The sequence below is a fragment of the Vanellus vanellus genome (assembly GCF_965231255.1).
Source record: "Vanellus vanellus genome assembly, chromosome: 3".
NCBI classification, from domain to species: domain Eukaryota; kingdom Metazoa; phylum Chordata; class Aves; order Charadriiformes; family Charadriidae; genus Vanellus; species Vanellus vanellus.
Genome location: NC_138907.1, coordinates 113,080,839 through 113,105,103, shown reverse-complemented (window position 1 = coordinate 113,105,103; position 24,265 = coordinate 113,080,839). Strand labels below are relative to the sequence as shown.

The 24,265-nt window shown below is 44.8% G+C and overlaps 1 protein-coding gene across 1 annotated transcript; it reads right to left on the bottom strand.

Moving 5' to 3' along the window:
- Positions 1–103: 103 nt before the first annotated feature.
- On the bottom strand, positions 104–23,555 carry ATP6V1C2 (ATPase H+ transporting V1 subunit C2). Its single transcript, XM_082480254.1, has 13 exons — positions 23,483–23,555; positions 22,560–22,718; positions 20,943–21,010; positions 13,711–13,796; positions 8,952–9,046; positions 8,160–8,251; positions 5,897–5,995; positions 4,728–4,796; positions 3,697–3,789; positions 3,187–3,280; positions 2,780–2,877; positions 2,250–2,379; positions 104–1,420 (listed from the first exon to the last, which is right to left on the bottom strand). Exons 2-13 carry the CDS (start codon positions 22,686–22,688, stop codon positions 1,325–1,327), a joined length of 1,149 nt encoding a protein of 382 aa, XP_082336380.1. The 5' UTR covers positions 22,689–22,718; positions 23,483–23,555; the 3' UTR covers positions 104–1,324.
- Between the last annotated feature and the right edge of the window lie 710 nt (positions 23,556–24,265).

Below are 24,265 nucleotides of genomic sequence, written 5' to 3'. Positions count from 1 at the left end.
AAAGGTGCACGTGATAAAAGCTATCCCATTTTGGATGACTCTTGAAAAACTGAACTGTAGAATATAGAGGCTGGTGCAGAGGAGAGTCCTAAACCTTTCCCTCACTGTGAACGATCTTGACTGCTTGGCATAAAGCCTGATTAGATGGACAATCTTAGTTTAAATGCTCTTTAGTCTTCCTATTCCTTCTCAGGGGCTTTCTCTTTCTTTGTGCCAGACTTTGTAAGATCATTAATACAATGGAAGTGGAGTTGTTGCTGCAACAGGAGACACTGGGAGCTGTTGGTCTCTTCCCCAGGATTATAGTGAAGCTACTCCCCGTTACAGGGCATGAGGATTTCCAGGTGCTAACAAAAACACCACGGTGCTGTCTCCAGCAAATTGGAAAATATTTCTTCACTTCCCATCTGGCATTGTTTCAATTTGGAAATTGCTATTTCCTTGGAAGGGGAATCGGGACTGGGAATGGGCATGGTTACTGCTGCTTTTTTAATAAAGTTACTACTATATTTTGTTGCTCTCCCTGTCTTGTGTATTGGTGTCTAGTGAAGTGACCCTCATGTGATCAGCTTGTTTATAAGTAAGGACTGAAAGACCTGAAAGTTTCCCCTCCTTTCAAGGAAATAACTTAATATGGATATTTGTCATCTGGTGTCTGTAAGAGATCGCCCACACCTCGTCCCTATGAAAGGCAGTGTAAGAGCCACTGGTAGCCAACAGTAGCTTGACTGCTGATTTAGGGCAGGAAATGCACTCCAGCTCTAAGTCATCCCAGCAGATGGGTTCTAAGGGACCTGTTCTAACTGAGATGTCGTGGCAAAAACTAAACTTGTAAGTACTTGGGACTAGAAGTCATACTACACTAAGTTCCACAACAATTTTGAGGATCTTTCTTCTTGAGCTTTTTTTCTTTTTAAATTAAAAAACCAAAACTTTGAGTTTTGCTCTGATGCTTTCTACTTCTGTTTTGTTTTTAAGTTTGCTTTGTTAGAACAGGACTGTACACACCTAGTAGATCCATTAGCCATCACACTTCTTAAATTGTTTTATTTCAAGTCCAATAGATATTCCATCTTTGTAACTTACCAAAACAAAATAAATACTACCATAGTACCTCCTGCCTCTGAAATATGTTTTTGTAAAACTATGAACAATGTATATTTGTATTGAAGTCACTGTAAAAATTACTGGAAGTGGTAAGATCTTCAGCAATTATCCTGCTACGTCATCTGCATTTTAATTTTACTTTCAGCAGCTAAAGGTTGTTTTACTGTAACATTAGAGTCTTGAAAATTAATAGATGAAGCTTGAGCAATTTTTTTGTTTAACTGGAGTCAAGAAGACTGAGGTCAATCTTGAAATAGACGTAAGGATAGTATTCTTGATTACTCAGTTGTAAACCCGGTATGTCCATGCCAGGCTGCAAAAGGAAACAGTATGACTTTAGTACCAGTAAACAAACTTCACAGTTGGAAGCTACAGTTGGATTGCTTTTGAGTTTTGTATTCGCTGTGGTTAAGATGGGGAATTCACCACTGAGAATCTGGTGGGTGGGGGTGTGTGTGTCTGGTGTGTTCAGGCTGCCATAAAGCAGTTAGCTTTGAGAATTCATGCTTGGTTGTTGCAAGTTTGCGAACATGTATTGTAGTATTTTTGTGTGCTTCAGCTCTAGAGCAATTCATTTCTTTCTCCTCCCTTCATGCACTGAAAATCTTATGCTTGCTGGTTTTAGGCTGTGTTAACACCTACTGGTTTATACTAAATCATTTGTGTACTCAAGATACGGGGGGGGAAAGAGGGGGTGAGCAAGTACTTCTGCTTGCTGAAGTCCTAGGTTGAGGTATTTAGTCAATGACAGCCTTTTAGAGGGGATGGAGCTGTTGCACTCCTAGCATTTAGTTCTGAATTCATTTTTCTTGCTTGGGTTGATCTGAATGTTTATAGAAGCATTGAAGATTTTTACCTGGAGGAACTGACATAATTGAGCAGACTTATTTCAGTCCGGTAGCTGTAAACATCAGATGCTTCAACAGAAAATGTAAGCAATCTCTATGCATCTCCATCATAATCTCTGAGCCTTCTTGTTACCCTAATACAATCTGTAACCACCAGGTACTGGAGCTGCACCCAGGGATCCCAGCATTGCAAGGTGTGAGGCGTTGCTAGCTCTAACCCCCGGACTGTGAAAGGGTTCATTTGGCTAAACTGAGACAAGGTACAGCACGTGCAGTCATAGACCAAATACGTACATCCATTATACTTGCTGCTGCGACTTCATCCAGGTGCTTGAAGACCACATTTAGGACCTCTCTCAGGCGTTTTACGGACTTCCTATTTGGCTGCAGCAGCATTGCTTGGAAATTCACTGGGAGGCCATACCTTGAAACACACCAACGTACACCATCATCTGCTGGGAAGGGGCATGCTTTTCCACTCCTGCCCTTCTACCTCTTCAGTCTCCTGGCATGCTAGCTCATCGTGCGTTGCAGAAACAATCCCAGTGGTGGTGTGCTGCCTCCTTATCTGAAAGCCTTTGCTTTTTGAAGCTGAAAGTCAACTCAATAGTATCTTTCTGTTTTCCACTTCCCTGTAAGTGCCCCCAAAGAACTGTTTTTCATCAGCTTCGTATGTCACCTTTTTTGTGGTCATCTGTATTTTCTCCTGTGAGCTTCTGGAGCAAGGAGATGCTCCCTCCCACGAAGGAGCTGCCCCAGGAAGAAAGCTGTACATTTTCACTTCTCCAGGAATCTCTGCCAGCGCTCTGTGTTTACTCACTTACCTCAGGACAGATTCAACAAAAACTCTCAAGGCCTTCACGTGAATCCAAGCCACAAATGCTTCACTGAAGTTCACTTTCAGCCAGCGCAGTAACGGCCCCTATGAGAACAGACACAACAGTACTGTGATCCCCTCTCTGTGTGAAGCAGCTCCATAGCTAACATCATTGAGGCCATTGTGGGCTGCTGAGATAATTCTCAGGCAGCTGTTCGTGGCTCCCAATTTATCAGAAACTCAAGTGACTTTGGGTAAATTCTGTTATCTATCCTGTGCCTTGCGTTTTCTGGGCTAAGTGGAGCTCACAGGAGTCTGTTTGAACCATAAAGCCATTTCTGAGTGAGAGGTGCTTAGGCACGCTGGTAGCAACGGCTGTCATTAAATGGACCATCGACCTGATGTGCTACTTACATATTGTTGTTTCTTATCAGAAGCTAATTTCATCAGCTCTTCCTTTTCACATTTCAGTTCCTTCTCGTCAAAATAAAATTCCCGAACCATGAACCTACAATTGAATGACATTTGTTCTCACAAGCCACAGTCCAAGCAATACATATGCTCATTTCTTTTGCCTCTAGAGAAGCAGGTATGGGATGTTGCTAGCCGTTTTACTGGTTAAGGTACGTGGAGGGTGGGAGTTGAAGTCCCCCCAGAAAGCAAACTTCCTGCTGTCAGAAGCATGAGAGCAGAAAAGACAATTCCAGGATCTGTAATTTGGTACTTAAATAATAGAATCACTGTATCTGCTGCCACAGCTCCTTCCCACCCTGCCTTCTCAGTGGCTTCAGGGCCAGCAGCAGCCCAAACAGTAAGTCCTAAAAAGCCATGATGGATTCAGCTGTGCTGTACACAGAACAAGCCTCACTTTGTCATCACCAGCTGCTTGCTAGCCTGCCCCGCTGAGCAATCAGTGCTCCTTACCTGTTCTCTCTGGCTTTAGCCTTGAAGTCATCCATCACTTTTCTAAATAGAGTCACGGTGAAGAGTCCCCCCTCTGCATCCTCAGCAATCATTCTGTGGGAGGCAAATCCACTGCTGTGATTTGACATGGCAAATCCCTCATGCCTTCTTTACCTTCCTCTTCTGCAGTTCTTTTTTTCATTTGTGATACTGAACAACACCCTGCTTTTCAAGAACTGCTGTGACTGGAATAGGGAACAAAGACTTTACTAGCACTGGCCGCACTATCTCCAGTGTAAAACTCCCATGATTTAAGTTCTCGAAGCCATCGTAGTGCAAGCGCATTCTGCCTGACTGCTTTTTCTATGTTTCCTGGTAATTTTCCCCCACTTTCCATTGCGCTTGTGATTTTGAGACAGGCAGTAGCAAACAACTTTCTTCTTTCTCTGTGCTTTCTGCTTCTTCCATTTCAGATAATAGGACTGTCACCTCTTGTGCCCTGGATTGGACCTCATGGTCTGCAGGAGCTGAACAGTGGAATATTTAATTCCTACGATGGACTTTTTACTGCAGGTGAAAGGATAAGTTAATTATGGCATTTGCTAATGAAAATGACTATGCTGAATTATCCTGTTCCACAGCAGGAAGCAATTAAAGATGCAAAGACAGTGTTTGGTCTTTGTAAAAATGTAGTTTCCATAAAGTTGTAAGTGATTGTATGTGTCTGAATTATGCCTGGATTACTGTAATAAATTGTTTGTTTTACACAAAAAGCCACGAGCCTGGTTAAAAGTAGGAAGAATGAGATTACTGGAAAAAGGAACAACAAGCTAATTGTAAAAAAGAAATAATAGGTTTTTTTTTCATCTGCACTTCCCTTCAACAGAGTAATTTCTAATTTCAATTGAGAATGAGATTGGGCAAATCTATATGTTAACATGGAGCCTATGTGTTAGACAAGTGATTCCTTCCAGGATCCAGCAATTTGAGGGGCTGAAATATGGCAGGGATCTCTGAAACAAACAGGGACCTTAATGTGGAATTTCACTTACTTGGTGGAGCGAGGCACTACCATATCAGAGAGGGATTCGTAGGTCTTCTGCCACTGGACGTAGCTTGACCTTTGAGCAACACAAAACAAAGCACAGTAAATAAATACTATATAGTAGAAAGCAAATGTGTTAATAAATATAGTTAATTAAGCTAATGGCTTAGGGTAGAAGGGTTGGAGCTCTTTGTGCTGGGTTATGTGATTAAGGCACATTAAGCCTCTTCTATCCTTTCCTCTCCTAGTCATCATCTAGGGAGATGTTTCCCTCAACACTGCAACCTCAATCCTCACTTTGGGTCTTGGCATGAAGAATGGCCCAGAGCAGGAACCTGATGGTGGGAAGAACATGACTTTTGGCACATACTTCCAGGCTGCCACACAGTGTCCCATGAGCCAGGACCCCTGCACAAGGTGGCCCTGATCCATGGGTAGGTGTGGTACATCTGCTACGTGCAGTCCCAGAGCTGATCGGCTGCTACATTGCAAACATGGCAACTGCCAGCACTGGGAGAAAGGGGTCAAGGTGACAGTAAGAGTTTGCAAAGTGAGAAGTCTGTTTATAGGGGGAATCTGAAAGAATGTGCAGATAATAAGCTCAACAAACTTACCTCAGATAGCTTTTTGTAACGTGGTTTTCACAGACAGAAAAGTGATGGTACTGTATGTGTGTGTGTTGGGACAGGGTTATCTGGAGAGGAAAGTTTTGTGTAGGCTTCTGAGAAGGACATTGTGTAACTTCACAACTGATGGTGATGGCAGTCGTCCTATGGGCAGGCACGTACGAATACACAGCCAGCAGAGGCCTTGTAAGTTTGACAGGTCTAATTCCTTTTATAAAGTGGCTAAGCTCCAGTAAGAATCCGTTTTTCTCTTTTTTTTTAAACTCGTACTACTCCTAGCAGAAGGCTGTTTGAGAACCCACTCTGTAACCATTAAAAATCTGCATCCCGATTCTGTCCTGCTCTGAGTTCAGAGCAGTCTTTGTCTCTTTCTTTTGAGCCAGCACCACCCTTGGCAGAAACTGTTCTTTCTCTTGGCTAACAACTCCACCCGTGTCCCAGACACGGCACTGACGAGCTGCCCCAACCTGACCCAGTATCTCCTGGATCCGGCGCTTAGGCCTGAAACTCAATGCCACGTTGAGCGCGTGAGCACGCACTATTGCCTTACTTTGGCACCACCACGAGCAGCGTGATAAGGTACTCGGAATCCAGAACAAAGTCTTCTTTATGCACAATGTCTGCTAGGGTCCGAGTCAGCAGATTTCCCCTACGGTGAAGAAGACAAAGAAAAAACAACATTAGCAGGAACCCAACAGCAGCACACTGGAGGTATTGTGCTGTGGGTACAGTTGCTAATAGCGCACGCTGGGGTAGAAGGCGGCCAGGAAGGAGGTAACTAAAGGACACGTCTACACTTCTAAAATGGCCATTTAGTTATTTTTACTGCAACTAAAAAGAACAAAAAAGCAACTAATACTAATGGCAGGATATTGGTGACTAGTGCTAGGCTGGTTTATGCCCTTTATGTGAAATTACACCGTTCTGCTGCTATTGTTTCTGCAGTAAGGGTGTAGACGCTTGGGAAGTGCACACCAGAAGTTACCACCTGGCTCCCAGTCATTGCGGCATCTTTTGGAGGCACCTGCCTTCACAAGGCTGCCTGTTGAGCTGCCTGCATCACCACGCTTCAGTCAGAGTAAGCGATGTTAATATGGACCTAAACCATCAAAGCAACCCTGGACTGTCGTGGACAAGCACACAGAGGTACTTCCAGCTGAAGGACAGTGGCAGCAGCAGTCTTGCACACAGGTGAGATCTGCAGGAGGGGGTCTCTTCATGGTCTAAGCCCACTTGAACACATTAAGTCCCACTAGTGCTGCATGCCTAGGAAGCATAAATGGCTGGGGCTGGCCAGGCATGGCCGGTAGGCACCAGGTGTGTATGGGAAGAGAGCAGCTGCCCTCTCTGTCACTGGGAGGAGTGAAGAAGGACCTAAACCAGTAGTTTATGGTTTGAGGTTCACTGTGGCAGTCTAAACATTAATTAACTGGCCAGTAATATCTTTTTACATGTTTGTTCAACCCAAGCTAGCTGGCACTGGTGGACACTAGAGATGCCACCGATTTAAGGTGGACGGGACGGTGAGAAGATAGGCCTGGACCGTGGGGCCTCCATTCTTCTCCCTCACCACCTTGCTGGAGGCCTGGCACTGCTTATGTTTCTGACACAAAGCTTCTGCCTCTCTCCAGGTGCTTAAAGCTGACATGGAAGCTGGAGAGATGCTGCAGAGTGGGCTAGGAATTTGAACAGTGCCAAGAAAATGGAAATGGGAGCTCTTGTCCCCTTGTCCCTCCCGCCCATGATTATCCACATGAACGTAGCCTGAGACAAATGTGTCTAACGCTGTCTATATGAAGCTGGAAGCACAGGCCAGTGGTGCTGGCTGGCAGTGATGAGGTACGGACACAGGAACTCAGCAGAGAGAGGGGGAGATGTAACTGTGATATGGCTCTGCTGCCCCTTGTGCACACTGCAGTCCCCAGGTTGAGCAGGGCTCCATGAGGGATAGCGTTTTTTTGACAAACTCATTCTGAACCACCACCTGGAAGTATTTTTTCTGTGGTTTCTGGTTGGGTTCAGTGGCACTGGTGCCAGACATGCTCAGGCGAGGACCTGTGTCCTGTGCCCAGAGCAAGGGGCCTGAGTAGGAAAGAGTGGCACATATGAGCGTGCGTTGGGTGCGGGCTTGCACAGCATTGTCTAAGCTGCTCTAAGTTTACTACTTACTGGCATTTACTATTCTCCCCAGTGACACCCTGGAGGAAATCCAGGTATCAGCGTTGACATAGGTAAAGACCATAAGCAGTTGGAGAGAGAGGATAGAGAATTTCGGAAGTCCTGACAGAGCATTACCTGGACCAACAGAATGAAACAAAGAAAAGAAGAATGTAAGTGGGATATGCTGGTGAGCTAGACACAGCGGGGACAGAGAATAGATGCCTTTGCCCGGAATATTGTAAAACTGACTTTCTGAACAGCATTTGCAGAGCTCCCATAGGAAAAAGCTCTGTCTTGCAAAGGAATCCACCGGTTGACTCAGCTGATCTAATTTCTGACTCACTGAAATCTCATCAGAACAATATAGCGCATTTAGTTTTGACTCTTTCCCAAGACCGTCTGCCCACAGTGCCAGTAAAATCCTATTAGGAACTGCAGTCTCCCAGAGCTGAATCTGAGACGTGCTGACCACACCAACTCCCCAGGCTTCAGCTTTCACTGGCTCTGTAGATGCTCAGCATGCCCCAAAGCCAGAAAAATTTCTTCCCACCAGAACCCACATGGTCCATAGCACAGCGATGGGTGTGGGCATGCACTGCCCTCTGTTCAGCCGTGCAGCGTTCCAGATGTGAACAGGCATGTGCTATACTTACACTGTTTTTTTCTCCAGGCTTTGCAAATTTCCTTTGATGTTGTTGTATGCAGCTGATCGGGTCTTTAGGTCTGTTTCTATTTGAGTCACTTGCTAAAACAAAGTAAAAAAATGTGAGTCAACTCGGTGCTTGAGGTGTTATCCTCACCCCGCTCCCACTCCCTCTGCACCTTTAGGCAAGGACGCAGCTGTCAGCCCCTCGGAAAACCACCTGATGGTGGCCAAGAGGGAGCCGGTGTCCGAGCCGCCCTGTGGCAAAGGCCTCTGCAGAAAATAGGATGCAGTTATCTACTGCCGTGTGTGTGTTACAGCTGTACCTAAGGAGCAAGTTCATGGTTTCGTTTGTTATCTAAATTGAACAACGCATCATGCCTTCCTGAATGGACTGACAGTGTAAATTATTCATCCAGCCTGCAATGCATTTGATTTAATGTCAGGCCAATGATTTTGCAAAAGAACTCTAAAATGGAGAACTATATGGCAGTATATAAAACCAATAAAATACTACGATGAAGGGGATTAAAGTGCAGAAAGAATGTCAATGTACTCTAGTAAATCTGATAAAGTGCCATATACTTATAGACTGTATAGGTTTAAATATACATATCATTATTATTACAGTAGAAATTAAACTATCAACTGCTTCAGTACAGAGTGTGTGCTTCTGAGCCTGTTCCTGCCCAAACCAAATGCAAAGCTCTCGCTGACTGCCATGAGAGGAGGGACCAAAAACTGCCAAAAGACACATGCTTCCCCATGCTGACATCTTCTTAAACTTTGGAGTACAATTTACCTTTGCTAATGCTTCTGATATATTCTTCAGCGGCTGCTTTATGGGATATTTGGCCATGTCCCACTCAAACCGTGTCAGGTAGCTAATTAGATCAACTGAAAATGCAAAGAGATGCATTAAAGCAGACAGCTTACCAGATGGCAGGTGAAAGTTTGGGTAGTAGCCCCCAGCTATAGCCTAAGCATATCTTTGATTAACATTAGAGATGGGAATGAACCAGAAGCCCACTTCTGTATCCTCATAGAAATGTAATATAGATCAAATCCACACAGATCATATGCCCAATCTAAAAAGTTTTCAAATTCTAATTCTAAATATTTCTAATTATAATTAATCATCACTTCACAGCACAAACAGCTTGATGTAACATACCTCAGTCTTGATTATTGCAATATGCCTGAATTTAATCCTGGCAAGAGCTATCAGAAAAATGCTCTGTGCCCAGGACCAGCAGTAATACTCAGGGTTATTGAGAGTTTGATCAAAGATATTAAGAGTGTACCTAATGTTACTTCTCTGCAATTCAGTCAAGTGCTCACTAGAAATCAAACCAATTCAGGTGCAATGAGGAATTCCTCGTTGACTTTGCACAAAGAGCTCCCCATCTTATGCAAAGCCATACGGTGTTTCTCTAAATGGATAAACCCAGTCACAGCATCCAACGACAGAAATTCACAGCAAGGCCCTATGCATGCAGCCCCCCAAAATAAGACACCCTCGGACCATGGGGAGACATGGCTTCTTCCCAGAATCAAGGGGAGATGACACATAAGACACCCAGCTCCTAGAACAGGGTCATGCTGTGGCACTCCATTTGAAGACCAAGGCTCCTTAACATCAGAAAACATTAAGACTTGGTACATTATGGTACCAAATAAAGAATTGTCCACTAGAAGCTCATAAAATCAGACAGCTCTGTGCCTAAGCTGACTCCTGAGAGTCCTTAGGGTGCCAGACACACTCCTACATAGTGTTCTTGGGCAACGTTATGGGATGGGATAAACTCACAACAAGCAGAGGGTCTGGGACTGTCCCCCTGCAGGTTAGGGAGGCTAGAGAAAGGCAGCAGGCAGGGTCTCAGTGTCTAGACAAAGAAGCCAGAACAGTGTCACCTGCAGGACAGGCTTTCTTCCAGATCAGGAGAATATCTGCGAAGGCACCCTGGGGACATGGGGAGCAAAACAAGTTCAAGGTGCCAAGTAAAAGGAAGGGCATGCTGGAGCCATCCAGTGCTCTTTGCTAGTGTGTCCCGAGAGTCCTTCAGTCCCACAGTGAGGTTTGAGCACACTTTCTTGTGGGGTGGACCTCCAGGGTGTGAGGAAAACTTTATGAACTGAGATGCTTGAGAAGGAATGTGAAAAGTTGTATGACTGCCACATTACCAGGCTGAGGGTACTACCCTGCCTGGCGTGATACCGAATACCCTTGGCTGGATAGCGCTATCCTTTCCATGGGCTTCTCTCACCCCACAACAGAGTCAGCTTACCCTATTAGATTTCTAAAGCATGGAAAGTCTTATGTTAGGAGGAAACAGGCTTCTGAGCAAGGCATAAACTGCCTGGGAGGCAGACAGCACTGGCATGACGGTGCTCTCCCCCTCTTTCTAAAACCACAGCTGTGTAAATCTCCCCCACATCCAATAGACGGGAATCACGAGGCAAAGATGCAACCCTTCCTGCTAAGGTCTGATCAGGAATCAGCAATTTTTTCTGCACAGGAAGCATATGGGAAAGGGGCAAAGCTGCAGAAGGCAGGGAGAGCTCTCAGAGAGCTCCTGCATGTGCCAGTGCTTGCTCCTGCTCTCTGGAGGGACGGCAGGGAAGTGAAAAATACTTCACCAATAAAATTCACTGAGTGCTTTCAGCACGGGGTACACGACACAAGGATTTCATCCTGCTGCCTCTCTTCCAAGCTTTCTTGCTTAGCCTTTACTAAATTCAATGGGAATGAAACCTGCACAGAGTGAGGTATTACTGGGCTGTACGGAGGAACAGTGTATTCACAGGCTCTGACCTACACATAGCTGAGGAGATATGGAAGTTCCTTGTAGACCTACACATGCCCTTTCTATCCTTGCATTCCTTGAATCTCAGCAGAATAAAAATGTTAAGCAGTTAAGCACAGCATGAGTTCTCAGCCCAGTTTACAAGTTAATTCCTGAGCAGTGCTCTGGCACGGGTGCAGATCAGTGAAGCAGCCTGACCTTGGGGATGGCACAAACTATTGTGCACTCATTAGCAGAACTGAACTTAAAATGCCAAGCAGTCCAAGCACCCTGATGCTCCTGGAATGGCACCCCTCATTTACAGAACCTCTCAAGTCACTTCTAAAAGACTTCACATAGCTGCCCATCCAGGAAAGATGCTTCCTACCTACCCCAACGCGCTCACAGCTGCCCAGGAACCCTACAGCCTGAATCCCTCATAACTGTGATTTACTCACCCAGCTCTAAGGGGCAATGTTAAATACTTTCCCTTCAAAACACTTAATTTTTCAAAATTGTTATGCTTCCCATTCTGCTTTATTTTGAGCTCATGATAAAGAATGGAGTTATTCCACCACTTGCCAAATTTTAAATTCATTTGGGTTTAATATTACCATAAACGGAAGAGAATTTGGACTGAATCTTTGAAGAAAAGCTTTTACCTACATTTCGCATTTTTTATTCTGTCACAAGCAAGAAAGCATTTCCTGCTGTTGTGATATACTAAAATTCCCTTTAATACACAAACACACATTTTCCTTCTATAAGAGACATCTCCACATGGCTGCTTTCGACTGTTGCCCACTGGAAAGTAGCGTGTGCGTGCACTTAACTAAAAGTGCTGTATTTTCTAGTACTTTGCATTTTTCTTCACATAAATCTAACCAAACAATTGTTAGACACACAGCCACTATCTCCGTCTGTTTGTGGACCAAACTGCTGTCAGGATTATATACAGCTGAGCTAAAATCAGAAAATTAGTATAGTGTAACTTAAAACAAAATTTGAGTTGGGATGGTCTAGTAGTCTGAAACAGGACCATGCAACAAGAAGGTGTGTCTTATAATTTTGTTTCTGATTTCATGACTTCGAGTAAGTCTTCAACTTTAGGGTCCTTTTGCTAACCAGAAAGGGGAGGAAGAAGAATTCATACAGCAAACTTGCTGCTGTTTATGAAGAATGACACTGGAGTGTATTAGGGGAACCCTCATATACTAAAGATGACTCAATTTTTTAAGATGCAGTTAATAATCTTGGAAAGGTTAATGTCTTAGTTTAATATGATTTGTTTGGATGACCAAATCCAAACAGAGGACAGAAATTAGTAACACATGCAAGTAATTCCCACATCCTTCTATTACAACACATGCAGAGCTGATGGGAAAGGAAAATGCTGTAAAAAGTGGAAACAAAGGAAATATGTGAAACCTGTTGTTTCTCAAGTCATAGGGATATCGTGATCAAGCTACGAGGTTGTTACTTGAGAAATCCATCGTAACCTGATCACTGTATCTCTACAACCAGACCAAGACTTGTCTCTAGCACTAATACACACAAATGCATGCTTGTAACATCACTGCAATCAGCAATCCTCAACATACTTTTGAGACATTTCATTTTATCCTTTAGCCCTGAAACACGGTAAGTGGGATTATTGTACTTGTCAAGCAGTTGCACTCATCAAATGTCAGTCTTATGTCATGCAAAAAGAACATTTCTAAAAGAACTTCCTCCCCATCCTTTACTCACACAGATCTGAAGTACAACACTGCAGACAGTCAAAGGGGGATGGAGTGTGCACTCTTAGTTTAATTACAAGCATCATTCTACAAGCCTGTAATTAGCATGTGTAACACATCCAATTTTGTTGTACTTTTCTAGGATAGCTGGGGAGGAATTTGTTCTGAAACACTATCAGGCTTTAACAAAACATGCAGATATCTAGGAGCCACCAGTTTCTAAATTTTGTCCTTGACACAGGCTCCCTTTAGGGCCTTGAGTACCATAGTAGACAATAAGGGGGGAAAATTAGTTCATGGAGGTTATAAAAGCACCATATCGACTACTTAAAGATGATGTTGGGGAGCATACAGAAGGTAGTGGGCTCCCATGGCCCTCTGGTATGTCAGAAGTGCCCCTGCCTTCACTGCCTGCTCTTCTCTGCTACACAGCTGCCACCAGCTGGGGCAGGACAGCACTGAAGGGCATTTTCTCCTGACAGGAGTCGCACGTACACATCCTGCCAGCCTGGCAGGACCTTGTGAGTGCAGCCCCAGTGCCCTGGTTTGGAGCTGCTGCCTCACACATCCACCTGTGATGTCAGAAATCCACAGTTAATGATGTGATCTGTCCCAGCACTGTAGGAGGGAAGGCAAATCACTACCAGACCACTGGCAGATGTCTTGCAGCCATAAACAATGAGATTCAGCTGCCCATAGGAGATCAAGCCCATACAGGGCACAGAAAGGTGCTGGGTCATATTAGGAGGGAAGAGGGGTGTCTCCTGCTTTCCTCTTCACTCCTCAGCTCTGGTGTTAGAAACTAGTTCAGTACTAGACACTGAACACGCTCCTGGATGCAAAGTTGGTGCTGGATAAAGCTTCTGCTAACTTTGAGAAAAACGGGAGGAGGCTAGAGGTGTTCTTAAAAAATGTTGCTGATGGTTGTCCTTTTTAATGTGTCAGTGTTTAAATTCCACATGTTAAAATTCTGAAGCAAACAAAAGCAGCATCAACGCATTAAAAAAAAACAAACCACCACATTCACAGCACCTACCTCCATTGGCCAGAAGATTTTCCTGGACTTTATCTTTTGAGTCCTCCATAACTTCTCCTATGTACTGGGCTATTTTCTTTATTACGCTTAGGTGTAAAAAGAGAAGCTTTGTTAGTGAAGAAACAAAATGAATATAAAACAGTTGCCACAATGGTCTGATAAACATGGAGGTGCCCAAACAAAACACTTCTGAAGCAAGGCAGGTTAGATTACAATTCAAATTATGATAAACAAACTATGGCATATTGCCTTATTTCTAAATACACTGATCTCCGCAAACTCATAGGTAATATCATTTCCCCACCGCTCTAGACTTCCAGAAGATCAAGGTTCAGTCTTCTGTATATTCGTGATACTCATAGCAGAAACCAGAAGGCAAGAAGCCCATGTTTAAACTCTAACGGTGATGGAGGAACAAGAGGCTACATACAGACTGGCTGAAATCTGTTCCATGGGATGTTAAATAAACCCTTAGGTCTCACTGAGATAAGGTTCTTACAAAGTACTCAGGGGGAAACAACAGTGTTCTCCTGTTTGACAGGAAGAATTTCCTTCTTATTCATCTTCTTTAGGAGACTCTTTCTTTTTTCTCTTTAGTGTGGTAGACAAGACACTCCTTTAAGGTGTGAGAGAACTAGATTCAAATCCTCCTTCTGCCTGATTCAGAGCAGTGATTTGAACAGAGCCCCTCCTGGAGAACATTGTCTTCACACAGTTACTTATTCTCCACACAGTTACTTATTCTTTGCTTATTTAAAAAATGGATTCATCAAGTCTCTCCAGCAGTAGATCCCCCTGGCTCTAGTCAAAGTACCCATCTCCTACAGGCCAAGAGCCTTTCTGTTTTTTCTAGTACCCTTCTGTACTCAGAAATAGTCACAGAATTTGGCCACCAGTTCCCTAACTGTTTCAGGTTGACTACACCTCGTAAAAAAAAAGCAACAGTTAAAAAGTAACTGCCTAATCATGAAATTGGCAGAGATGTGAAGTGGGCATAATCCTTGGCATAATGACATGGAGTGGAGCATAATAACAGGCTTCTCCCTTTCTTTCCTTACAGAGGACAGACTACTACAGCTGCAGATGAGCTGGAGACTGAAAGGGCACCTGCAGTGTTTGAGGACTGTGTCTTGTGACATCCTGTGTCTTTCAAGAGTTCAGGAAAGGGACTTCAGGCCAGGTACAGATATCATGAGAGCATCAGAGAAAAGGATTTTCTTTGATGTACTGCAAAGCAGATTTATAGGCGATTTAAAAGCAGTAATTCATAGTAATTCTATCTCTGTTCCTGTGAAGAAACTCACAGTCTTTGGACTATACAGTCTTTGGAAAGGTTTTCCAGTCCTGTGACAGGGAGAAAAAATCTGAGATTGCTGATGCTGCCAAGAATGCAGTAGTCAGAATTCCTGCCTTTTGGGGTCATTCAGCCTGGAGAAGAGAAGACCTTATTGTGGCCTTTCACTATATAAAGGGGGTTATAGGAAAGATGGAGAGAGGCTTTTTACCAGTGCCTATAGTGATAGGACAAAGGGCAACAGTTTTAAACTGAAAGAGGATAGATTTACATTGGACATAGGGAAGAAATTCTTTACAATAGGGTGGTGAGACACTGGAACAAGTTGCCAGGAGAAGTGGTGGATGCCCCATCACTGCAAGTGTTCAAGGTCAGGTTGAACAGGGCTTTGAGCAATCTGATCTAGTGGAAGATGTCCCTGCCCATGGCAGGGGGTTGGACTGGATGATCTTTAAAGATCCCTTCCGACCCAAACCATTCTTCTCATGATCCTGGACAGGTGCAGTTCAGAGTGCCCGTAGGAGGAATCTACACCATTGCACTCTAGTTCACAGCTCTCTCAGGGCTGCTGCAGTTTTCCACCGTCTGGCTGCAGCCACTTAGGGACCTGGTGCCAGCTGAGTGCTGCTGGAGAACACTGTGTTGCCCACACTCACAGTATCACAGTATGCTAGGGATTGGAAGGGACCTCAAAAGATCATCTAGTCCAATCCCCCTGTCGGAGCAGGAACACCTAGATGAGGTTGCACAAGAAGGCGTCCAGGCGAGTTTTGAATGTCTCCAGAGAAGGAGACTCCACAACCTCCCTGGGCAGCCTGTTCCAGTGCTCTGTCACCCTCACTGAGAAGAAGTTTCTTCTCAAATTTAAGTGGAACCTCTTGTGTTCCAGCTTGAATCCATTACCCCTTGTCCTGTCCTTGGCCTGCAGCAAGGGTGCAGGGATCCACACAGTGGTTCCCCATCAGCTGCAACCTTGCCAAGTGCTTCTGCAATTTTCAGCTTGTAGACACAGCTGGTTTTCAGCCCCTTCAAGGTGTCCAGGGAGACCAAAGGAGCTTGGAACAAGACAGGACTCCAGCCCAGTTGATAAGAACAGTATATCAGGAGGCTGAGGGCATAACAGGAAAGTGTATAAACCAGTAGCTTTTCAAGGAGCCTGAACTGCTTTGGTTAATGTTGGGTGCAGCTGGGGATGAACCTGACAGCTGGGAGAGAGTTAGCTCTGGTCTCCTTAGACTGCCCTCACATGGACTAACTCTGGAGGGCTGTTGTTGATGATCCCTCATCATCAGCCTAGATCATCACCAACGTCGATCTTGGTAATCAGAAAAGACCCTCCAGCCGTTTCAGCACCAGTGGAGTGTCCATCCTATGGAAACCAGCGAGAGGAGTGTCGGTGGACTATAATTGGGACTAGATTGCCAACAGGGTCTGTACGGAGGTCCGGAAAAGATCATCCTGCCATCCTGGTGAATAAGGAGATCTGGATGGTATCCTATGGAAACTGGTATGGGACTTCTGAAGGCATCAGAACACCTGAAGTGGTAATTCTAAGTATTTATGTTATGAATTCTGCAAGGTTATGTAACAGGACTAGACTAAGTAACATCTAGATTCCATCATCCCGTCATCCATATTGTAACATCTGATTCTGACATGTTGTACAGATTGTGACTTGTTAACTGATTCTGTCCGTTAACGGGACACAAAGTGGGAGCTCTTAATGATTACTAAACATGACGCATCACACGGTGATACAGCACAGGCTAAGACAACAGGTGGACGGGCCACCTTCATCAAACCAGGAAAAGGAACGCACACTCCGGTGTGTGCTTGATAAATAGAGATGGTGGGACAGGTATGTACCCTCGTGTGCCCAGCAGTACCAGCTGCCCAGGCGAGGCTTGGCCCCCTTCCAGCCCACACGCCCCAAGGTTCCTGCAGCAGGATACGGCCAGAAGGCATGAACATGCTGCGCCACAGAAATGTTCTCCAGTTCCGGCTTAGTCTCTGTGCCTTGCCTTGCCTCCTGTGAAATGCAAGCGGGATTCATTCATCCAATACAATCCCTGTGCAAAGACAGAACAGGCACCCTGTGTACCACTGAAGTCTGAGGCAAGCGAGAGGAATCAGACCACCGGAGAAGCCCCATCAACTATAGTGACATCCAGCAGCGAGCAGCATTCACAGCCAACCCTTAAACCTCTGCCTTTAGATAAGATGAATCCCACCTTGAGCAAATATCTTGCTCAAATGGTGTGTTATAAAAGGACAGGGTTTCAGCTAAACTGCCTCAAGAAGTAGTAATAAAAACCTGTAAAAAGAATAACTCCATTTAGCCTGTTATTATGGCCTGGACAAACTCTCACATTTTGCTTCCGAAACTGCTGCAATGTCCTTACTTTCAAAAAAAAGTTTAACACTGTTTAAATGATACTGTGTATTAAAGGGTGGTACCAGCTCAGCCTCCAAAATGCTGCGGGGAGCAGAAGCCCTGCAATCTGAGGCCCCTGCAGAATGCTCCGGCGACCCGAGCGCTTGGGAGAACCCTGGGGTAAAAGCAGCTGAGGGGATCGTCAGCTTGAGAGAGCTCCATGCTACCACAGGGTGACATGGAAAAACACTCCGCCTCCCTGTGTAAATAAATAATAAAAGTATATGGAAACAATAGATCCTGCAAACTCTTGCCCCTTCTCTGCTGTCCTGGCAGGAGGCAGCGCTGACAGGTTTGTGCTGCCTGGCTTTACTGGCAGTTTTGTTTATCTAGCAACAGTTCAGCAGGTAGCTGCTTCAGAGGAGCAGGAACATAAATGCTCAGGTCATTTGAAGAGGCTTGTGACCCTCGGGATGCCATTTACTTGAAGAAGTGCGAGTGCCTGGCATTTTAACCCTTGAATCACAATTTAGACTCAAACCTCTGGGCATTTATTTAATGCAAAATGCTTTTGTATGTCCTTACGGGACTTGATCTGTGTTGATTATTCTCTGCTATTACTCTACTCTAATGCATTTTCCTTATTTTTTAACACATTTTTCTTATTTTTAAATCTCGTTGATCCTTTTTGATTACCTAGCTGGATAGGCAAACAAGACAAATAGGAAGAGTCTTTACCGCAGTAGCTTATGGTGGGGAGGCCTTGCTGACCCCTTTGCTCGGTGCCTATAGCATATCATATGGTAAGTGTCATGACTGGCATTAAAGGGACAATTAGTGGAGAAAAGCAGCATTCAGCCTGAACAATGAAGTACAACCCGTTGTCAAGTTAAGACAAAGTTAACAGAAGGAGACAGTGAGCTTAGGAAGCTCATACTGACATTTCACTTAAAATTACCTTCCGTGATCTTACATAGATGGCTTTCAGAATTCATAATTCTTCACAAAGCTGGGAATTAGCTAAGCCCTCTGAGAATCAGTTCTGCATGATTTTTGGCAGCCCTCAAACCCAGATCACACAGTCGCTTGCCTATCTGCTGCCCTGACTAGAGACACCTTCCCGATAGCAGGTATTGGCACTTTCTCTCCCCAAATTTGTCCTCATCACGACTTCACAAAGAAACTCCACAGTATGAACCAGAGGCCTGAACATGTTTACAATTAATTTGTGGCAGTTTGTTTTGGCAGGGTCACAATGGAGAAGGTTTTCTTGATGAATTAAGCATTAAGTTGCTCTGCCTGCTAAAAATCCTGAAAAAAGCCATATGGTTTAGTTTTAGGTAGTCCTATGAGGAGCAGGGAGCTGGACTCGGTGACCCTTACGGGTCCCTTCCAACTCGAGATATGCTATGAATCTATGATTCTAAAAAGATCAACTTTGTGTGCAACCCAGAGTCATCAAATGTAATCATCCCTAATAGACCCCTGCTGTAGCACCAGTAAAGTAGTAAAAAAATAATCCTACAGAAATGTATTCTAGCAGACTTATTTTCACCCAAACTGCCTAGCATAGATCTAAACGGTTTATATCAGTGGTTTTGTATGTGTTTGCAACTGCCAGACAAAATCTATGGAAGTATCAAGCATATTTAGACAAGCAAATCCTTACCAGTCCTGGCTGGGGAAAAAAAAGGCAAAAAGCCTCCGAGCTAACACACTCCTCCATGACCAAGACCACAACTATATGTGAGGTACGCTTCCAAAGCAAAAAAGAACACCCTCTGCAAAAGAAAACCCAACAACTTGTACTTTTCATTGCCTCAACCACAAAGTCTACTTTGTGCTATGAAGTATCTTACAACACGGCATTTTCTCAGCTTGCTGTACTATATTATTCTTTGTACACCCAGGTCAGTTTGGCCCAAAAGGCAATGTGGGCAATGATCAGCAAGGAGATCATGTGAGTTTTTGCATAAATAGGTTTGATACAATGTGAGTCAATATTCTGTTTTTTGAGGAGCTTAAAAGCCTGGAGAGGGAGAGCTCTGGATTTCATTCAGAAGAACTTATTTCTTAGAACTCCTGTATCTGGTGGAAGAGGGGCAGAAGGCTCAAGAGAAATGTTTTGGGAAAATAATGGTTGCAGTCAAAGAGTTGCAGCCAACGGCTCAATGTCCAAGTGGAGACCAGTGACAAGTGGCATTCCTCAGGGGTCGGTACTGCTACTGGTGCTGTTTAACATCTTTGCTGGCGACATGGACGGTGGGATTGAGTGCACCCTCAGCAAGTTTGCAGATGACACCAAGATGTGTGGTGCAATCAACACGCTGGAGGGAAGAGATGCCATCCAGAGGGACCTGGACAGGCTGCAGAGGTGGGCCTGTGCAAACCTCATGAAGTACAAGGCCAAGGGCAAGGTCCTGCACGTGGGCCAGGGCAATTGCAAGCACAAATACAGGCTGGGCAGAGTATGGATGGAGAGCAGCCCTGAGGAGAAGGACTTGGGCACATTGGTGGATGGGAAGCGCGAAGCAATGCGCGCGATCACAGCCCAGAAGGCCAACTGTATCCTGGGCTGCATCAAAAGGAGTGTGGCCAGCAGGTCAAAGGAGGTGATTCTGCCCCTCCACTCTGCTCTGGTAAGACCCCATCTGAAGTACTGCATCCAACTCTGGAGCCCCCAACACATGAAGGACATGGACCTGTTGGAGCCGGTCCACAGGAGGGCCACGAAGATGATCAGAGGGCTGGAGCACCTCACCTATGAAGACAGGCTGAGAGAGTTGGGGTTGTTCAGACTGGAGAAGACTCCAGGAAGACCTTATAGCAGCCTTCCAGTATATGAAGGGGACCTACAGGAAAGATGGCGGAGGACTCTTTATCAGGTAGTGTAGCAACAGGACGAGGGGTAATGTTTTTAAACTGGAAGAGGGTAGATTTAGGTTAGATCGAGGAAGAAATTCTTTACTGTGAGGGTGGTGAGGCGCTGGAACAGGTTGCCCAGAAAAGCTGTGGATGCCCCATCCCTGGAAGTGTTCAAGGCCAGGTTGGACGGAGCTTTGAGCAACCTGGTCTAGTGGGAGGTGTCCCTGCCCACGGCAGGGGGGTGGCAAGTAGAGGATCTTTAAGGACCTTTCCCACCCAAACCATTCTATGATTCTATGATGGGATCAGGGAAGGCTTCATATTCTCTAAATGTTGTTTTATTAAATTTCTGGATGGGGTGGGAGAACATTCTTTTTTTAAAAAAAAAAAATAAAACAACCCTTTTAAAGCAGTTTCCTTTCAAGAAACAGCTTCCCTAGCACTGCCACTCAAACAGATTGCTCTGCAGACAAAACTGTAATGGACTTAATTCAGCTAAATTTTAAGGAATGATCCTTTCTTTGTGACGGCTCCATGACAATCAAAACAAAGGTTAAACAAAGCCTATCCACTTTAGTCCAGTTGTAGTCCGGGCTGAACTGAGTCAGGCCAAGGTGACAAGGTGAACACAAGGACATACCATCCCATAAAAACAATGTCTGTTTCTCATTTGTAGGTAGTAAATAAGATCTATTTTACCTTTCAGCAAAGCTATCAAGTTTTCCCAACTCATCTGACAGACCAACAAGAGCATCCAGTGTCCCCACCTGTGCAAAAGATGAGAAGTAGGTAAAAGATGCACAAGTCTATCTAAGGCTTCTGTTGGCAGAGTCTTAGGGACATTGTCTTGTATTTAGCACTTGTGAACTCAATAGTTTGGCAGAACTTTATTTACTTAGTGGAAAATAGTAGCAATTCCTTTACCCGAGACCTAGGGCATAAAAATGCTTTTCCAATAAAGGAAAAAACGTATGTGTAGTCTCAAGATTACACATCAGTGTCTTCCTTCCTGATTTCATTCCCGTATCATCAAGTAGCATAGACTGGTATTTTACATGATAAAATAATGACTAGAAATGCACACAATATACATGCAAACAAATCTGATGTAATGAGCAAACCAAGGGAAGCAGCACTTATTCAAAAGTGGGTCTCTGTCTGCATTCTTTGTTATTACCAAAGACTAAGGCTCTCACAAAGCCATTTCCCACAGGACCAACATCTGCTTTTTGTGTGTCTTTGTCACAGTCATAATCTTATGATTATAGTATTGCAATATATTGCCAAACCTTCTCTTGTAATCTTGCCAGCTCAACATTATGAAGGGTCAAGCTGAAGGAGAAGAAACAAATAATAAAGTGCTGGTAGCTCCTTCAGATACTGCAAATGCTTTATTTCCTACGACATTAGCAGACACACCAACACTGGCTGGGTAAAATCCATAGATGGTAAAAACCATATCAATCTCAGGTGCACATACAGAAAGCAACATTCCCTGTCTGAAAGATCCATGTGACAATTCAGTAGGTTATTACTTGAGAACCAGCCATGCTCCCCTTTTACTTGCGTCCTTATGTAACTGGGATAGCTCAAGTCATAACCGTTAACAATCTTTTCGGATTAAAGACAGATCCTGGATGCACTAAGAGCAGCTGCATTAAGTGATGGGTTATGGCACCTGCCCAAGGAACCAAGTTCTACATCTGTGGTAGCTCCACTGACCTTAATGCAGCATATTTGGATTTTTCATAGCCACAAGCGAAACAAAAATAAGGTGCAGATCTTACAAAATAAGGATTAAATAATGCAAAGATATTAAAAAAATCATGGATTAATATTCTTCCTATTTACATAATGATATGAAGCTGGGTAATGTAGCTGAATATACAGACATACTCCATTTCCCAAGGAATAATGTACATTATAGCACTGTTTTCTCTGTCAGCAGTCTTACTGGCACGGTTCTAGATACGTAGCTACTCCCTCTGCATTAGCGATCCAAGACGTATAATGCTGTATGACTTTCATGACTGGGAGAAAATGGTACATTGAATGCAACAGATTAGTTATTTAACTCATCTCCCTCATCTTCACTCCTTATACATATATCCTTCCAAAATGAAGGTCAGCTTCAAGCACAATGACTTCTTTTCTCTCTGATCAATTTTCAGTTGACTGAACACAATTCAGTCCCTGACCACAATCTTCTACTCTCTGCATATTATCCCAAAAGAAAAATCCCACATTTATCCCAAAAGTCTTTAGTCATGGCTAATGCTACTGTATCACTCACACCCAAACCCCTTCCTTGCTTACCTTTAAGTCTGGAATATGGAATTTACTGTTGCTGGACAGGTTGGATTTAGATGTCACCGTGTTCATTCTCTCCCATGCTTGCAGATTCGTTTTATCTCCCGGGGCAGAAATTAGCCAGAACTCAGACATGATCTAATATTTTCCCTTCACTCCTGGTCACTGTAGAAACACAAAGCAGGTGAGTGGCTAAAAGAGCACCACACAAAACAGGCTCTTGCCTAAGAACAGGAAAAGTTAGAACAGATTAATGATTTTTTTCAGAAACACAAGGAGAGTGAGTCAGTCCTGTGTCTCTGGCTGAAATGGAACATGACCTTCTCCAGAATGTCACAGAAAGAGTGTGGCTGTTCCTCCTTTCTCAGGGTTGTTTCATCCAGTTTCTGAATGAAGAAATGAAGCTTCCTCCTCCCCTTTTCCCTCCCAGCCTGTTCCATTCGCCTTGCACTGTAAGTCCAGTCTCTACTGTGGAGTTTGGGGACTTCACTAAACCGTTCAAACGTAATTAAGGATTTCTGCTTGATAAGTATTGTCTCTCAAATCTTTGGACACTTGTAGACAAAGCCGAAAACAAGATGTAAAAAGACCATTGCTCAACCTATAGGCTGCAAAAGATGCCGCTGGCGAGATGGAATATTACTTTCCCCCGTGTTTTTCTTCTTCCCAGGCTGGATAGGCAGGAGCTGGAGGAAGGCAGGTCGCGGCGTACAGAGGCGATATCATCAGAACAACACAGATACAGCAGTCGCGAGAATCGGCGGCGGAGAGAGGTACACGGGTGCTCCCCGCACAGAGCAGAGCAGGGGAGAAGCAGAAACGAGCCCTGCGAGCGGGGGGGTGCGTGTGTATTTAGGGGAGGGTGATGCTGCCGGCGGGGAGGGGGGGTGGGGTGGGGTGCCCTGCCCGCTCCCTGTCCGTAGCCTTACCTGCGCGAGCTGCCGCTCCCTGCCCGCTGCTGCCCGCCCGGCGGCTCCCGGCGGCTGCCGGCGGGGCGGTCGCGGACATGCTCGGTGGAGCGGCCGGGGCAGGGCCGGGGAGGAGCGGGGCGGGAGGCGGGGGCGGGCAGGAGGGAGGGCAGCCCCGGGACCCGTGGCGAAGGGAGGCGGGTGGGTGCGATGGGGCAGGGGCTCCCCGGGGCTGGTGCGCTCGCTGAGAGGAGCCCTGCACAGCCGGCGACAGTCTGAAGGTTTGGGGATAAATGAAGAAACTTTTAGGAAAGTTCTGTTTCTGGGACTTCGCTGGGTGGTTTGTTTAAGAAATTCTCGTGCGGTGCAGGAGTCTGCAAGGTCGCGATGCTTCCTCCCTTGGTGATGCTTCTTCCTTGGTAGAATATAGCTGCAGCTTTTAGTCCTTACTAAGTCTTGAGTTTGCCTTAAGTTGCCTTAAGCTCACTTAAGATATTGGGAGTGCTTTGTAGCTCGTATGGAGTAACATTCTTCAGACCCTTCTAAACTAGACATGCTCGGAAGTAGACAAGAGTCTTAACACTTCCAGTATCTGCCTTTGAGTGGGATATCTGCAAGCAGGAATTTAACACCCTCATAGAGAGTACGTGGCGCATCCAGCTCTCACTTTTATCACTTTTTAATCACTATGCTATCATACAGCACTTATGCAATCTCTCCTATTACTGGTGGTTTATTTTCTTCAAAAGGCAACGCATTGTTTGCTCATGTTTCTGCCTACCAAATGTAAATGAAGCCTCACAA